Source organism: Pantherophis guttatus, chromosome 1, assembly GCF_059756535.1.
Source record: "Pantherophis guttatus breed Tessera chromosome 1, ASM5975653v1, whole genome shotgun sequence".
NCBI classification, from domain to species: domain Eukaryota; kingdom Metazoa; phylum Chordata; class Lepidosauria; order Squamata; family Colubridae; genus Pantherophis; species Pantherophis guttatus.
Window position 1 is genome coordinate 172,558,986 of NC_142063.1, and position 19,139 is coordinate 172,578,124.

Sequence of the window (19,139 nt, forward strand, 5' to 3'; positions counted from 1 at the left end):
GGGGGGACAGGGATTTTTGCTACCGGTTCTCTGAACCACCTGCCTCCATCCGAACCGGGAGCATTTCACCCGTGGTCTGTGGTGAAAAAAAAGATTGAGAACCATTGCTATAATGCCTATTAAAAAAAAAGAGAGAGTGCACCAAGAAAACTAGCTATTTATTATAGCCATCCAACTCTAAGGGATTCTGGGTGGTATACAACCCCTCCCCCAATCCATAAAACAGGTAAAACATAAAACCACATAAACAGCCTAGAGTAAAATTATCCAAAAACAACACAAACCAAAAACAAAACAGTCTCCCCTGCTCAACCCAATAAACAACAATAATGCACCCATCCCAAGCCTAGGACCAAAGCTAGGTGTTAAGTGCTTCCCGCAACCCCAGGAGAAATGGCATAGTCTTTATCTCTGGGGGAATGCTGTTCCAGAGGGATGGGGGCAATGATGGAGAGGGCATGCTTCCTTAGTTCCACAAAATGACAACATTTAATAGTGGGGACCTAGGCTCACCCATTCTGCCAGAATGTACTAGACAGGCAGAAAGGATAGGAGATAAACTGGCCTTCAGGTATCTAGGCCCTATGCCATACAATGCTTTGTAGGTAATAAACAGCACCCTGAATTAGATCTGGAAGCTGAATGACAACCAATACAGCTTGTATAGCATTGGCGATCCATGGGCATGTTGACAGATGCCATTTACGCTACTGCATTTTAAACCAATTATACCGTGTTTCTCCAAAAAGAAGGTCGGGTCTTATTTTCTTTTGACCCCTGAAAAAATGGCCAGGCCTTCTTTTTGGAGGGTTCTAATTATTGACTCACCTTGCGGCAGTGGCACAGACAGCCCCACCCAGTAGGAGCCCGCTGCTGGCCCACTTCTTCTGTGGACTGATCCGGAGCTCTGTTATTGGCTGCAGATATCTTCTGGCAGGCATCTAAAGGCGAAATGGAGGCCAGAGCGATGCGTGCCCAGGGCAAGCAGCCGCCAGAAGAAGCAGCCACAGAAGAAGGCGAGGCAGGTGTCGAGGTCTGTGAGGCCTGGTAAGTACCGTGTTTCCCCAAAAATAAGACAGGGTCTTATTTTCTTTTGAACCCCCAAATAAGGGCTTGGCCTTATTATCGGGGGGGAGGGGTGTCTTATTATTTTGGGGGTGCAGGAGGTGATAAGAGTGGGACTGGATGTCCCATTGCTGCTGTCGCCTCCCTTCCCCATTCTTCACGTTGGCCGCTGCCCTGATGTCTCCCGCCGCCGCTGCTTCCTCATGGAGCAGGACTCTGCAAGGCTTGTGCCATTGCATGCATGAACTGCAGCACTGCCACGAGCTTCATCATACTGGCACAGCTGGCGTCCTGCTGCTCGTGGCTGTGCCAGTATGTCGAACCTCGCGGCTGTGCTGCAGTTCCCGCATGCAACGGCACAAGCCTTGCAGAGTCCTGCTCTATGAGGCAGCAGCAGTGGTGTGACGAGTCTCACAAAGACTCATTTCTGGCAGGTGGGGCGGGGGAGAAGTGAGACGCGTGGAGCGAGATGTGGCTCCCCTTGCTGTCTATTCTCCCCCACTCCCTCCTGGGCATGACAGGGCTCCTGCCCCTCACTTAGCCACCTGCCCCCACCCTCCCCCTTTAGGGTGCAATTTGGGGGTGGCAGGTGGAGTGGGAGAGAAGCATCTCACTTCTCCCCCGCCCCACCTGCCACCCCTCTCAATAAAGAGACGGTGGGGAAGGGAAGCAGCCAGGCTACTGTTGCCATTGGGGTGGGATGCGTTGGGCTGCGAGACGCACGTCTTACCTTTCCAGCACCATCACGTTCCTCACCTTTCTATCCAGGGAGACACGTTGTAGAAAAAACTTTCTCACAAGTTCAAGGAGTTTGGCTGAACTTGCGAGAAAGATTTTTCTACAATGTGTCTCCCTGGACAGAACGGCAACGAACGTGATGGTGCAGGAAAGGTAAGACACGCATCTCGCGGCCCAACGCGTCCCTAGCTTATTTTTTACCTGTGTGCCTTACCCCACTTCCTGCATCCTGGGGTGGGTGGAGTCTTAATTAGAGCTAATTTTGTGGGTGGGGCTTAATTTGATCACATGCGCTCACAGACATGATAGGGCTTCTTTTCAAGGTGGGTCATCTTTTTGGAGAAACACAGTAACTTCCAGCTGCCTTCTTCAAAGGCAGCTCCACATATGATGTACTGCAATAACCAGTTGTGAGGTGATCAGAGTATGAGTTACAGACTGAAGGAGACCACCCAACTGAAGAAAGGGTGCAACTGGTGCCCCAGATGAACCTGGGCAAAGGCCTCCTAGGCATATCTGCCACTTGCTCTTTGAGCAGTAGCTGTGAATCCAGGAGTTGCAGTATATATTATCTTTTCTTTAGAATCTGTGCAGAGAAGTGCATAAAAGTACAAACTAACTGTACATTTGAAAGAAAAAGTCAGTATGTTTTCACAAAAATAAATGCTGTATTTAAATAATAATAATGATGTCAAAAGACAGAGACAGCACATTAAAAGAAATAACTGGAGAAAGTAACAAAATACAAAGACCTGCGATTTAGAAGTAGAACAACTGTAGCTAAAGAAAGAGAAGATAGTACTAACAGTAAAAGGTACCTTGGGTGCAATCCCAAAACATCTGGAGCACCATTTGAACATCATCAGGATTCACAAATTTACCATAAGTCAATTGCAAAAGGCAGCTTTACTTGGATCAGCTTATATCCTGCCACAGTATTTTTAAAACACTATCAAACAACATCTGCCTTTCCGAGGTCTTTAGAAAGAACTTGATGGGTGGATAAAAATGCCAAATCCAGTCTAATCGTCTGGCTGACTGTGGGACCAATCATCATCATAATATCTTAATTGATTTGGGAGCACTTCTTGTATTAAGAAGTGGGATAAAATGTGAGAGAAAATAGTAACTGTTACCTGTCACAATGGCTGCACTTAAAGGGCTTTGCTCCCGTGTGCTTCCTGTAATGCCGTGTGAGTTCATCACTTCGTGCAAAACGCCACTCACACCCTTCCCATGAACATTTGTAAGGCTTCTCACCTGCAGAGGAGATTATAGAAGTCTTGTTAATGTTGAAAGCAAAATTTGCACAAAAGGCACACTTCTCATTCATACCAACATTCCATAACCCATTGAAAGTGGTTGTCGCATGTAATGGTTACTGTCTGAACAAGAACATCTGACATGATTCTGTCCTGAACCTGCAAATGATTATAATAATTTCCTGTGCAAAGGTAAATTGAACTTGCAATGCTATATTCCACACCAGGTATTCAGAGCACTTAATTCTCATTGTCATGGCCATCCTGTATTTGTGTTTACATATGTACTGTAGAAGTCCTTGCACACAACATTTTGTAAGCTATAATTTTTGGGACTGGAGAATTGGTAGCACCTCACACAGCAGCAAAGTCCTAAGAAAGGACTTTGAAAGTCAAATGTGTTTTGGCATTCTTCATTGTCCATTCCTAAAGCTTCTATAAGTAATATATTATTGTTTTGTTGTTGTTATTGTTGTCATCGTCATTATTATTTTCATTGATTAAATTTATTGACTACCCAACTCCAGTGGACTCATAATGCAAAGGCAGTAAACATATGCATGTACACATAATTTTCATGGCATTTAGGTTATTAGACTTCTGATTTGGACAGATCAGCATCATTACTCAGAAACCTTCTAAGCATTTTTTTCTTTGCAATTTCTGCACAGTTCTGAACAAATTATTTACTATAAAGGAAACAATATTAATCCATGGGAATTGGTAAATATTCAAATAATGGTTACAATACAAATTGTGTGATGCCCAAAAGGCACTCTTTACTTCACTTAAAACTGTGACCCTTTTACTGACCTTTTAAGCATAAGCAAATAATCTGCAGAATGTAGTGACTTTCAATGGAATTGGTCCAGTCAGTGACTTTGTACATTGATTACCACTCTTTTATATGTTATTTTTTCATATATTCTTTAATCAATTAATTTTTTTTAGATTCATTTTAAGCAGTTTTAGATTCACTTTTATAATTTTTAGATCTGGTTTTGGCGCCGAAACTATCCTAGTAGCCCAGAAGAATCCTTCCATTCCCCACTATCCAGTCAGAGCTGAAGAAGCTTCTTGGATGAGAAGCGAAATGTCTTCAAGGAAAAAAAACCCAGAAAGTCCAGTTGCCTCTTGAAAAAGCACCTTTGGGACAACCATGACCTGGATGGCTGAGAATTTCCATAGACAATGGATGTAAACTAATCGAGGAGAAATAAAGATAAATTTCCTGCCAGTTAGAACAATTAACAATGGCTTGCCTTCAGAAGTTGTGGGTGGCTCCATCACTGGAGGTTTTTAAGAAAAGATTTGACAGCCATTTGTCTGAAATGGTATAGTGCCTCCTGCTTGAGCAGGGGGTTGGACTAGAAGACCTCCAAGGTCCCTTCCAAATCTGTAATGCTGTTCTGTTCTGATTGTCTTTCTTAGGAAAGAGATACGTGAAATGTACCCTGTCCATTCTCTTAGACTTCTCTGGTGCATTCAGGTATCCTTCTGAGAAAATTCTTTATATAGGTCAGGATGAACTTCTTTGTAATGGTTGACATGGCTAACTCCAAAGGTGGTCCTGGAGGATTTCTACTCAACCCATTGACATTCACAATGGGGGAGAATTCTCCAAGGTTCCCATGTTATAGAACACCCACAGGGAACAAAGGGAACAAAGGAGATCATTTGGAGATGCGGAGGAACGTGTCATCTGCACGCAGATGTTCTTACTCTTTTCTCAGGAATTCCAGGTAAGGAGGTAGAAGTGCTGAACCAGCACCTGACTGCACTGAGGGTTTGGATGAAAGCCAAGAAACTGAAGCTGAATCTAGGCAAGACAGAAGTGCTATTATTGTACTTTCATTTAGGGAGGATCAAGTTTGTAGCTTCTAATTCTATTTTTATCATTAGATACACACATCCTCTGTAGAATAATACACATTTTAGGCTGTATTGCTCTGTGTGAATAGGTCTCGTTGCAGTAATCCGTGTCCTGATAAACTTTTCTTTAGATTAATGCTACATGCTATACATATACAACTGCCCTTGAAAACAGCCTAAAATATTTCGTCCAAAAATGATGCGGCCAGAGTGCTGATTATAGTTGGATAATGAGAGTATATTTTGCAAGTTTAATAAGGTTTTTTTACCCAGTTCCAATTCAGGTTGTTGGTATTAACCTATAAAGCCAGAATAAATATGGGTTTTTTTCCCCTAGCTATTACCAACCATTCCCTAAGATCAATGTCAGCAGTCTTCCTTGGGGTGCCTTCCCTGGCTGAGATATAGGAATCAGTCACTGGAGAGGGCTATTCCAGTAGCTAACCAAATGCGATGTGAACTATCTGGCTCTTCCTTACAATTAAAGCAAACTGACTGAAGGTCTGAAAATATCTTCCTGCTCATTTACATGTTTCTTCATTCAGAGTGGAGTACTGCATATTCAAGAAGGCTATACAAGGCATTTTAACTATATGACTTCAAGAGGATAAAAAGTTACAGGAGGGCACAAAGGAATTTATGTTTATTGATAAAGTATTTCTAAGCTGCTGTAGATCAACAGATCTCAAAGTGGAACACGCTCAATGAAACGGGGTTAAAATAAAAAATAATCTGTAATCTAATAATCAAATGAGTATGAAACTCTGCCGCTGGTGCAAAAGTTGTTAAGAATTCTAAAAGGCTTTCCCCCATGATTTACTTGGTGAGCTGGATATTTTTTATCTAGGGACGTCCTTGAAGTCATCATTCTTTGCAAACTTTATTTTGCTTTTGATATCTCTTTATATTTTTATTTCTTCTTTTAGAAAGAATCTGGGTGTGCCATATTGATGGGCCATACTTTTTGGACTAATGCTTATATTTGAATGGCATTGTCCAGTGGATAAAAATGGCATGGATCGGTCATAAAACAATCTGCTCATTCCCAGATGCTCTTACCTTCTTACTGTTTATCTGCACCCTTATTGTATTGTTTCATTCCTCCATTATTCCACTATATCCTCCTTCATTAGATGACATAATTCACAGAATCCTATAATTCTGTGTTTAGGAAACCAAAAGTAATTGTAGAGAGAATTTTATTTAATCCCCCTCCTTCATATTTTTCCCACATTCAGTGTGTGTTTGATCAGCCAATGATAGTCTAATTTAATGCAACTATGCAATATACTTGTTTCTATGCCACTACAATCAACGTTCTTGGCAGCTCAAATACAGTACAAAAATGCACCCCCTACAAAAAGCACCCCCTACAAAAGCACAAAAGCACCCCCTACAAAAATAAAAACATAGCAGCATTACAACAAGACAGATAAAAAGAAGGCAGCCACAATTCAAATCAAGGGAAAGCTTTCCAGTCTCAAAGAGCTTGCAAAAGATGCACAGAGAGGGAGCCCACAATGTTGGCACCACAATGAAAAGGCTCCTTGCTTTAGCTCCCCAAAAGTGAGATTTGTAGTAATGTCTTCCTGCAGAAAAGATTTTTTTACATGCCATTGTGAATTCCACATAGGGCGTCTGCACTTACAAAGCCATTCCACAGCAAAGATACTGGAAAGGAGTCTCACCTGCTATGCAGCATTCCAACCCAGCAATTGAAACGACTGCAATTTCTGTCCTGGTACTGAAGTATGTCCAATCCACACAGGGAAGATTCCTGAATTGGGTAGTCAGAAATGACTACTCAAAAAGGCACAGTTGGGGGGGAGAGTTGGCTTTTCTGCACTGTGATGTTTCTTATTTGTGCATATGAGAAAGAACTATGGGACTGAAGGGCTTAAATATTAATAACTAGTGACAAACTCCATGTTGAAGTAGCTAAATACCTGGGAAGAAAGGAATTAGAAATTTCTTTTCAAAACCTACTTAAAAACAGAGCGGGAGAAATACAATGAACAAACATCTCATATTGCCGAAACTTATTAATAGTAATGTTAATACGGTAGGTGGTGGTGGTGGTGAAACAGGAGAAAGATCCAATCTGATGGACAAATGGGAAAAGAAAAAAAGACAAATATAGCAATGGCAAAAAATAAATAAATAATAATAAGCATAGTGAAGCACCGACTCTAGTTCTGCCCCAAAAAATGTGGCTTAAAAAATACCTGACAAAATATTGTTCCAACCTATCAGGTGGGTCGATATGAGGAATACTTGCAAGATATAAAACAATTCCAAAAGTCAATATGGCATAGAACCATATACAAATCTCTGTTCCAGGATAGTACCTGGAATTGGAATTAAATAACCTTTTTTTTAATGGCAGATATTGTTCACACTTTTGCATAAGGTTTGACTGACAGATTCTGCCATGAATTTAGAAGCATTGACACCCGCATGCCTGACTGTATTAATTTGCTGCTTAGCAATATGAATGGCCTCATTACAAAACACATTGATGACCTCTTACTTGTCATCTGTCAGATTGCTGAAATGGGGCAAAGCTTTCACCCATAAGAAATTGCTGATATTAGTCAGACAGGGCTGGTAATTGGCTACCCTAATCCAAGTCTCCAGAAGAATTAAGCTTCTGCCCCATTGTGTTGCGTTTACAAACTGCTCTATACAGGGAGGCAAAATACTGATGGTATTTCACATAGACTGAGATACTTTCACACTGGCAGAATTAGGTTGTGGATGTCAAAACAAGGAGGAACAACCTTTGTCTTGGACTCTGTATAAATTATCAAAATGCTGTAATGTTGTATAAAAGTGGTTTCATTCAAGAGTCCCCAACCCTCTGGAAATAGAGCTGAAAGTGCAAATTTCTGAACAGGCACAGGCATAAAGGCAGGATAACACAGTAAAGACCAGTCAGTTTAATTCTAATATGAGGGAACATGCTGCAGGTAAGACTGGCTTGGTGTAGATTTAATTTTTCTCTGAAAGAGAAAACCTCTCAAATCAGATCAGCAAATGAGAGTGTTGATTATTCTGATGAAGAATCAGTTATAGGAATCTCCATCTAAAAAGTGATCTAAATGCTACGTGGGAACCATGCCCAGATCTGAAGTTTGTACTGGGCTATAAATAGTTGCCACTGCAGTGGAAATATATCAGGATACACCTGGATAGAACATCAGATTTGATGTCTAAAATGTGGGGCACATAAGATCCTGTAAAAAGCAGATAGTTGTTTTAAAGTACGGAAGACTGGTGCTATGATCACAATCTCCACATTGTCATCAAAGAATGGGAGAGTGAAGGTGCAAGTAGGATTAGTTTAGGATGGAGCTTTGTCCCACCATCTTTGCTTTTGAGACAGAGACTACTGAGTGCCTCTCTGGGAACAGACCTCAAAAGTTAGAGTTGAGAGGTTAGCAAGAGAAGGAGAAGCAACAGTATCAAGATTGGTAGAGCAGATGAATCTTTGATACAAAGGAAGGAGACATTCAAGGGAGATTGTGTAGAAATCAACATTGTATTGGTTCCCTACCCCCTGGAATCTAACCATTGGGTGTCGATGAGCTTGAAATGGAAGCAGAAGGCTTTCAGACACACAAGATGGAAGATGCAATATCAGGTGATCTGCCAGGTTCAACAGAATGGAAGACGGAGAGGAAAGCACTGGCAAATTTGGCTGTTCTTTTAAATGTTGAAAATAACGCAGTCCATTAGCTTTAGAGTGATGAGAAGATTCAGCAGGACCCAGTATTACCACTGAACAGTCCTGGAGAAGGACTGTTACACAAAGACATATTATACCAAGTCTTTTAAGAAAAAACTTGACAGTGAAAATATGATTTCACTACATGTCCTTCCCCATGACAAAATTATATAAAGAATGTCCATTTGAAGAATGCAGCTTGTTGTTACAGTTTTGACTGATACACAAAGGACCCTTAATGCCATAAACACTTTCAAAGAAAACATAAGCAACACATGCTTCAACTTGTTCTCTCTCTCTCTCCCTCTCTCTCTCTCTCCCTCCCTCCCTCCCTCTCCCTGGATAGCTATGTAAAACTGTATATGACAGGGTAACTCTAGTATATAAAGTTATTTATAATGTACATGTTTTTCAGTAGGAAACAAATGTAGAAACCAATCATTATATAAAATTCAGCTGTAAACTCATAGGAGAAGAGACTGCCCTTAGAAGGACTGAGCTAGCCATCTACATAAATGATTAAATTTATGTGTGCTCATATTGATAGACATAAAAAGCAACATTCAAAAGCAGGTGATTTAGTTCTCAGTGCAACACTAAACATAGTACATAGTTATTATCTAAGCCGATACATTATTGGGGTAAGGATTTGTTGGAAAGAAGTCAGCATTCCTCCTGCACTATTTTGTCTCTTTGAATTGCATCTTCACACATACCCCACATTTGATTTGAATGTAACTAGGCCAAACTTGTTTTCTAAGACACAAGTAAGTTAACTATAAATTGATTTTTTAAATGAGGATGTTCTTCCTAATTCTAGTCCAAAAGTGAAGAAACCATCCCCCTCTAGCTGTTGTTCAACTACAGTTCCCAGCAACCATTGATTATGGTGAGAAATGCCCTCCCCACCTCACAGCCCTGCAGCTATAGATCTTCTGTGAGAGAAAATTCTTTGTTCCCTACAGCAACTTGAGTTTTTAACACTGTAGGTAAGTGATGGAGAAATTTTGCATTCTGGTTGTCATGGTAGTAATACATTCCCTTGATGCCCAATTCAAGTTAAAATCTAGCCAATAAATTCAGTAACTTGAATGAACTAATTAGAAGGATTTCAATTTTGCTAACCCAAAAAAATGTATCACCCATGATTTGATATGCTGCATGGTAACCAACCATAAACACATTTTCTTTTCTCAGTTTCTGGTATACCTTTAACATCTATGGTATCTGAGCTCCAGGGGCAAAATGACTTTGCCAAGCATAGAGACTAGTTTCCTGTTCAGTCCTTTTCTTTGTTAACATGAGCTGCTAGCTGCCAAATGTCAGAAAATGTCTCTGTGTTCCGGGCTCTGCAGGCTTGCTTACAGGATATTGTAGAGAGACAAAAATGTAAAGACAAAGGAAAACGTGTCCTTTAAAAGGCATTTAAAGCAATCCTTGACCCACAGATTTCAGCAAAGGCTAATTTACCCCCATCAGAGCTGTCAAAACAACAAAACAAAGAGATAGAATATCTCAAAAGAAAAGGGGAAATGAGTATTTAGAACACTACTGAGAGACAATTTGGTGTAGTGATTAAAGTACTACTGGTGGTGAGTTTCAGTCCCACCTTAGGCATGAAAGCCAGCTAGGTGACTTTGGGCCAACTCATCTCATTGGATTGTTGTTGTGAGGAAATAGGAGGAGGAGGGAATATTATGTTCATTGCCTTGAGTTACTTATGAAATAAAGGCAGGATAAAAGAAATCTAATAAATAATGCATTATCTTTCTTTGATGTGTTTAAATGATTCCATTCCTACCAACTCTCTAGCCTCGTGGCCATGCCAACTGGGTGTTATGAAATTGTAATTTGATGTATCTAGAGGGCATCAGTTTGGAAGAACTACTATAATGGGTTCAAGTCATTCCAAGGAAAAGGAAAGAGAAAAGAATCCAGATATAAGACTAAATATGGGGAATACTAAGAAGGATTGGTATTTTACACAGTGCATTATTCCTATTAGGTATATCTCTATCCTTATAGAGTGCTGATTTAGAAAGAATACATTTTCCCCCTTATCAGAACAAAAACCTCCACTCCTGTTTAATATCTACTACATGAAGTCACTGGGTGATATCATTCATCGCCATGGGGTGAGGTATCATCAGTATGCTGATGATATCCAGTTGTATCTCTCTTCCTGATGAGCTAACTGATACTGCCAATGTCCTTTTTCAGTGATTGGAGGCTGTGGGGGTCTGGATGAGATGGATGGCATAAAAATTTAATAAAAAAGTAAAAAAGATTAAAAACAACAAGCTTCAACAAAACATGGAAAGACTGATTATATTTGGGCTTTAGAGCCTTCTGAATCTGGGCTTTAGCATCTGGTGCTGGATGGGGTCACCCTGCCCCAAACAGACCCAGGGCACAATCTGGGGTGGAGGTGGGGGCTTCTTGTGGTGTCATGATTCCTGCTTGAAGAGCAGGTGACAATTGTAGCCATAAGGACCTTTGCACAGCTTCATGTTGTGTGCCAGTTATGCCCATTCTATTCTGTCACTCATGTCTAGTCGCTTCCTGGATGGACTTCTTAATATGCCATGTACATTGGACTTCCCTTGAAAAGTATCCAGAAGCTTCAGCTAATCCAAAATGCAGCAGCATGGGCTGTTGTGTATGCTTCAAAAGCTGCACACATCACACCTCTACTTTGCCAACTGCTTTTCTGCTCTAGCCCCACCCTGCAGAACATCACTCCTCCTGAGGTAAGATGGGTCCAACCCTGTTGGCCTTTCAGAAGGCCCTCAAAGCATGGTTTTAATAGTGAACTTGGGGATCTTGTGTTAAAGCAGAGCCCATTAGATAGTTGTATGATGGTTAATGCACTCTCTAAATGCTTTGTGCCATTTTGTAGTTTTATTTTGTTTTTGTTTTAATTTAAGTGGTAGCCTGTATTCTATTTTATTATATATATTGGCCAGAATCACAATGGCTGGATGGCTATACCAAACTAATAGGTGACAGATGATTGTAGATAGGTAGGTAGGTAGGTAGATGATGACAGACAGACAGACATTTCACATTATGGATTTTTAGGCCATGTTTGACTGGGAAGAAGCAGAAGCCTTAAGCATTTAAGCAACAAGGAACAAATCAAAAATAGTTTGTAAAATTGCTTTAATAAATTATTTTTATATAGTGATGGGATTTATTATTATTTTTTTAAAGTTAGTTAGCCATATATATTTATAGAGTCACTCATCTTGTAGCACCTTACTCTGGGAAGTGAGTAGTAGTGATAAAACACAAACAAGGAAACCAAGAAAAGAAAAGAAAAAAAAAGAAAAGAGGAAAAGAAAAGAAAAGAAAAGAAAAGAAAAAAGAAAAGCCAGCCACCAGTACGTTTCAGTACGTTCTGAAAGTGGTGGTCACTTTCAGGCAAAACTAAGTTTGAATGTCGCAGGATCTCTTGTGGAAATGGAATGGAACATTTTCTCTTTATTTACCCTGTTTCTTTGCACATCTATTTTTCTAAGACTGTACCAGGTTGTTGCAAAGTTTACTAGCTCATACTACAAAATTAGCAAGCTTGAAAAAAACAAGCTACCTTCAAAATCATTTTGCATAAAAATATTGTTTATAATTTATGAATGCTTTCATTTGAAGGAGTGCTTGTGACATTGACACCTCAAGAATTTTTGTAAGGGACATCCACCATTAATTCCATCCTACCCAGTACAGGTGAGCCCAACATTTCCGTTGACAGTTTTTAAGTGAGTTTTGCCCCATTTTATGACCTTTCTTGCCATAGTTGTTAACTGAATCACTGCAGTTGTTAAACTAGCAACATGGTTGTTCAGTGACTTTGTTTGTCAGAAGGCCACAAAAACTGATCACATGACCACGAGAATGCTGCAAGAGTTGTAAGGGTGAAAAGTGGTCATAAGTCATTTTTTTCATTGTAACTTCTAATGGATACTAAACAAATGATTGTAAATCAAGGACTACCTCTATGTAAATCCAACTCAAACTCTGCACACCTATTGATTCCTGCAAAGGAACAGTCACATGGATGTAGGGGGAGAGAGAGGAAAGGCATAACTGATGAATGAATACATTTCACACTTAAAAATCAAAAACAGAGCCTCAGCATGGGAAAATATGATTATTGAACCAATTATATAGAAATTAATTTTAAAAAATCTATTTCAGTTTTCTTTTAAGATCCTTTCATTTTTATATGTGCCTCCAATTCATTTCAATTTTAAAAAAATCCTGGGATGTCTTAATAAAATAACAGATGCAAAGTAATGAGTTATTGTACAACTCTTATTTTCTAACTGCAAGAGAATTTTAGCGTTATTGCTTGAAACAGTTTACTATTTTAAAAAAAGAATTGTTCTTTATTGATACAAAAAAAGAATTCATTTTCTTTATTTTCTATTGTCTTTTATATTTTTGTTCCAAGCAAAAAAAAAAAAATGCAATCATTGGTCATAGGCACCTAAGTAAGAAAATAATTCAGAATCTGACACTCAAATGTTAAAATAAATTTAAGGCAGTTTCTTTTGTCCTTTGAAAGCTTTTGAGGAGTAGGCAAGCAGAATCTACACAAGGAGATGACTGACTTCAATACATATGTCAATCTTCACCCAGCCTCAAGCTCTAATTTGCATGTTGTAAACAAGCAATTAAAAGTCAGACAGATTTTTTTCTATCACATTATGCTACCTCAAATGCAGTGTCACTGGAGTTTGAGTGCACATTTAATTGTTCACATCAAAAGATATACCTCTTTCCATTTGGGATGACTGACAAATTACTTTTTTTAAAAAATTTTTGATGAGTTACAGTAACAATATCCTCCTTTGCTACCTAATCAGAACAACATTTCAACAGTACCAGTAGAATGTCTGATTGCAATGGCTTGAACTGCCGTTAATCCAATGGTCACATCTCACAACTATTATGATACTCTTTTCTATTTTGAACATTGACAATATAAGGAACAATGTAGGAATATACATTCTGAGGAAAAGCATTGTCAAGACGACATTGGTTTGCTTTTCATCTGCGCATGTACCTTGTTTTTCTTTTTCAGCCTGTCTTAATAGTCCAATTAGTTGTACTTTCAATAGTTTTTCACAGAGCTGTATTTTAAAACATTATTTTCTCCCTCATCCCTGCCAAGTAGGCATGCAGAAAGCAATGAATAGCAACATGAAGACAAGTGACAAAAAGTGTCCTGAGAAAAGGGATATTATCCTTCAATTGTCCCTGCAAGTCCTCATTTAAAGGAACAAAGGTTTCTCAATTCCAATATATTTTTTAAAAATATGTCCTTATGGGCTTAGCAAAAACTGAAGCTGGAGGCACCTGATGTATGCTCAGAACAGAAGGATTTTTGAGGGTGGAGAGAGATTAGGGGACACAGGTGCCAGCCTTCTGTAGAATGTGCACTTCTGCTCCATTAATTGCTGACATATCCTCTACCACCCCCCACTTCCATCTCCGACCCCTAGGGAGAACAGCAGAGCGGCAGGCCCAGACTGGTACCCAGCAGCAACACCAGCAGCAAAAGTAGACAATTAGGTGCCAGAAGCAAAGGGAGGGAGGGAAAGAGGGGGTAGAGGATGTAGTTGCTTAGCAACCAGGCGGCAGAAACAGCTGTGTAGCAGGCCCGGGCTGGTACCCAGGCACTGACAAGCTAGCCAATTAGCACACTGTATTTAATGCTGATGTTTCCTAGCAACAGGATACACAAGTCTGCCTGCCATACACTCTCTCTTCACATTCCTCCCCCACCAGCATTCAAACCATTACTTGTTCCCCTTTTGACTCAATGACTCTATTTTTTTGTCCCAGGAGAGATCAGGAAACTTAAAAATCTGTAGAGCATTTAGCTTCCAGTTCACTTAGCATTAAGAACTCCATATGTATGACATGATAACAACTGCAAAACCCACTGAGGAGTATGAGGATACCACAATTTGAATTCAGTAAGATTTTCTTAGATTACAGGAAAATTGTTGCATTTCATTTGTGTATGTAGAAAGGGTTATTTTTCTAATTCTAAGTGCTAGGCATAAAATAAAACATCAACATTTTGTGCATTTGCATCTAAAAAAGATATTACCCATTCTTGCACATCAAAACTAAAGCCATATTAATATTTCTCTGGATAACAAAAAAACCCACCTAACTATTGCTAAATTGAAAGCATTAACAGCATGGAAAACCTAGCTCTACAGTATGTTCTTACAATAGAAGGTGATATTTGTACACATCGTATCCATGCATTAGATTGGGCATGTCCATGTGGTACCATAAGATCATAATCTTTTAACATTATTACATGATTTATATACATTATATTATATATTTTATATGTGGCCCAAGACAATTCCTCTTCACTCAAGGCAGCCCAGGCAAGCCAAAATGTCGGACACACATGTGTTAGATGGTTCATCATTGAACCTCTTGATGGTAATGCTATATATTCTTAACACAGACTGCCACTTGTCATGGATTGATTACAGTCACATGAATGCTTTAAATCAGATCCTAAATTCTTGTTTATTTACCTAATATTCTTGATGAGATTATGTTCCACCTAGTTTAACACTGTTTACTTCAGCAGTGGTACAGTAGCGCTCATGACTGAAACCAATGCATAACATTCCCACATGTTAAGGGGACAGATAACATGGTCCTGGCATTGAAACATACATTATGTACTAGCATAAAACTCTTTATTTTTTAACTTATTATAAAAACAATTGTACCTCATCATCACTTAGCTACACTTTAAAGTGCAAAGACCTTGCATCAATGCTTGGTTTGTTTACAATTCAAAACCATGTTTACAGCTTTAATGGAAAATATGGGTTTCAGGCAGTGGTGGGTTGCCCTTGGTTCGCACCGGTTCTATAGAACTGATAGTAAAACTGGTGGGAGGCTCCGCCCACCGATCCCGACATTGTAACATTTCTGCGCATGCGCGCTGCCCTGTTGCGAACCGATAGTAAAGGTAAGTAGAACCCACCCCTGGTTTCAGGGAATAATTCAGTACTAGATCGGATACACTGGAACCCTTACTTTGATACTACTGTAGTCAATTAGATTTTTCTCACCTCATTAATGCTCTTAGGAAGTAGAGTTGAGAAGAAATAAAATATACCTTCTTTCATGAGGCAACATGGCATTTTATTCTGTGTGAATAACACTGAAAGAGAACTACTCTTAACATTAGAAAATGTGCTTCAGAAACATGCTTTTTATTTAGATAGTAAAAAGCCAAGTTAAAACTGTGGAATAGATCCACATGTTATCACTTAATGCAATTTCCTTCCATTCCCATCTTCAGTTGAAGAGTTTTAGAACATTATCCTGTTAGAGATCCCAAGCCTATCATTTTGTGAATAGCCACATATTTACTGGATAAATTCTGTAGGATTTCCCATAGTTGTTTGACTGCTTTCTTTGCTATCCTCCATCTTCCCTCTGAAATGACCAGCTCTCCTTCCAGATGGTCAGAGGGAGAGCCCACTACTTCTATCTATTAATAGAATAACAGAATAACCCCTCTCCCTTAGGCAGGAAACCCTGTATCATTTAAGACAATTTCTCTTAGTTATTATATCTTCAGTTTCCTACTACATTCTGAATACATTCTGATTCTGAATAAGAGAAGCCTACGCCCTAATCTGGATTTCTTTTCTATCAAATTCTGCAATAAAAAAATTTGCTCCCTACAAGTTTTTGCTTAATGATTACATTAAGATTGGAGTCAGACTAATACTTCCACAGAAAAGTCAGATTTAATTTCTAATATAATTTTTTTTTTCCTTTAAAGCATCTGCTTCCAATCTTGGATAATGACAAATTTATACACTTCCTCCTCCCGTTGTTCAATCTAAATTAATTCTCCTTCTGTCACTTAACTCACTGGCATTTGCTGAGATAGGTCTGAAAAAAAAAATCCCGTTTCCCTTTCCAGAAGTGAAAGTGTCATCCCTTCAGAAATATTTGCCATGCAAATGTGTTAAGGCTGAGTTTATTTTCTCACATCATTAAGTATATATTTTATAACAGATCCTTCACATAATTTATGAAATAGGTAATCTTTTTCCCAACTGCACATCTTACCTTTTTATAGTGCTCTCTTTCACACATATCTTTCCACATACCAAGTGACTTCTCCATTTTACTTTAGGCCAAAATCTGAATCTTTTTACACATTTGTTTTTAGCAGTAGGACTTTGGTGCAACATCAATTAGCACCAGTTCATTAAAAATCTTTCAGCTTATGAAGAAGAAAACTAGCTTCTTGTTATTTCTGATTTAAATTCCTTTCTGTACCAAGGGGTTCACTCTACCAGACAAATTTCAGTTTTTTATATGACAAAAATCACATTAGCCACGGTGGTGGAGTGTTTAGAATGCAGTACTGCAGGCTACTTATGCTGACTGCATGCTGCCTGCAATTTGGCAGTTCAAACCTCACCAGGCTCAAGGTTGACTCAGCCTTCCATCCTTCCGAGGTGAGTAAACTGAGCATCCAAATTACTGAGGGCAATATGCTGACTCTGTAAACCGCATAGAGAGGGCTGTAAAGCATTGTAAAGCGGTATATAAGCCTAAGTGCTATTGCTATTAATCATGGGAAGCTAATGGAATACATCTACAAAGAAGTGCCCCAAATGAGTTTCAAAGAGGAGTCTTCCTCAACCATAAATGGAGATGTGTTCTGGGTTAAGGCTGCCACTTTCTACATGCAAAACACGTACTCTTTAGCATAGATGTCTCTGTCTCCCAAATAGTCTATGCATCCTTTTACTTTATGCCATTCCAGAGATTCCCAAATCATTGTGTCTTCTTTCAATTTTGCCTATGAAGTTCTGTGGCTTTTTCCTTGAGATTTTTCCACAGACTTTTTCCAGCATTTTCCACAGGCTATCGTGCATGGAAATATAAGTGTTGGCAAAACAGGACTAGTCCTGGTATTACTAGTGGTCAACCCATGATTTTGTTAAATCTAATCGAGTTTCGCTACCTTGTCACCTCACGTTTGAATTACTGCATCTAGCTCTACAAGCTACAAGCAGCTAATGAGAAAAATTAAATATCAGAAACTTTTTAGACCTTCAGCTCAGCAGTCAAGAGAGCCAAATGGCTGGTAGCCATTGGCACTGTGAAGCTTGTTCACAATTGATGGTGTCTTACAGGGACAGTTCCAAGAAACCAGGCCTATGTTCAAAGACAAAAGATCCAACAAAATGACTGCTTCATGCCTATAATCTTGGCCTTGGGACTCTTACAATACACACCAAAACTTCCAAATCCCACCCCTTTAATATTTTTCCTTTTGGGGTTTTGGAGCCAGTTCAAATGTCTGCTTGCATAAATAAAGCAACATTATTATTTAGAGAGATAAGGCAGCATGAACTGAAAGAAGCAAGCTATGTAAACATAAGCGCAGCTGTTTGGGTTAAGAATCTGAATCCACCCAACTCAGTATCTAGTCTCCAACAGTGATCAGTTTTAACTGCAGAAGGAAATAATAGCTCATTTGGAGATACCAAGTATATTCTAATGGGTAGTATAGTTTTATACGAAAAGACTCCATGTGTCTCCATTTAGAAGTATCTCTGGTTCCAGATGTTGGTCATAAGCTCCTAGCAAAAAACAAAGTAGATATTTATGCCCAGCATTCTATTGTCAATTTATCATTGGTAGTCTAGATTTGATCTGAACTAGGTTTGAATTAGAGAGCCAATACTGACACCAAATCCAAACATTTTAAGACTCCTTCATTGTTCAATCCATTCAGAGAGTAATTCAGACCAAAGATATCACAATTTCAGAACTGCATCACATGAAAGTATTGGTAGGAGATGAACCCTCCCTTGAAATCCATTATGAATAAATGTAAGAACACCTATTTAATTTATTAATATTTTCCTGATATAAATAACTATTTTTAAAAAGACAAACAGGATAATTATCAAATAAATAAGAAACCTCAAAAAGTTGTGAAATTTGGGCAATTTAAACGTTTTGTTTACAATTCTACGGTTTACTAGGTCCTATGTTATACTATATATATTCAGTAATCCTTCCAGTTATCTTTTAATATTTGAAATAATAAAATACTTTGCAACAGTTTAGCCAAACAAAAATCAGAAACCATGACTTCAACTTTTGCAAAGTACAGTATAATTTGATGTCTAAACTGACAAGTCATATTTTTGATTTTGATATTGTTCTTATTTAGTTATTTGTTATTACTATTTGGTTTTGTTTCTATTTGATATTGTATACTTCCAAGACTCTTTGGAGGTTGGGTTTAAGTACTGCAAAACACATTCATTCATATACTTACCTGCAAGAAAGATATTTTTGAATTTAAGAAGATACCCTTCTTCTCAGAGGAATAGTAGATGATTCCCCCAAATCACAAAAACTGCCCCACCACCCCAAAAATGTGT

General features: G+C 38.9%; 1 protein-coding gene across 1 annotated transcript in view; it reads right to left on the reverse strand.

The window, feature by feature from the left end:
- KLF7 (KLF transcription factor 7) overlaps window positions 1–19,139 on the reverse strand; it is a 77,613-nt gene that overhangs the window by 18,622 nt on the left and 39,852 nt on the right. Inside the window, exon 3 of the mRNA XM_034431695.3 lies at window positions 2,940–3,063. Coding sequence (XP_034287586.2) covers window positions 2,940–3,063 — 124 coding nt within the window. The remainder of the gene's footprint in view (window positions 1–2,939; window positions 3,064–19,139) is intronic.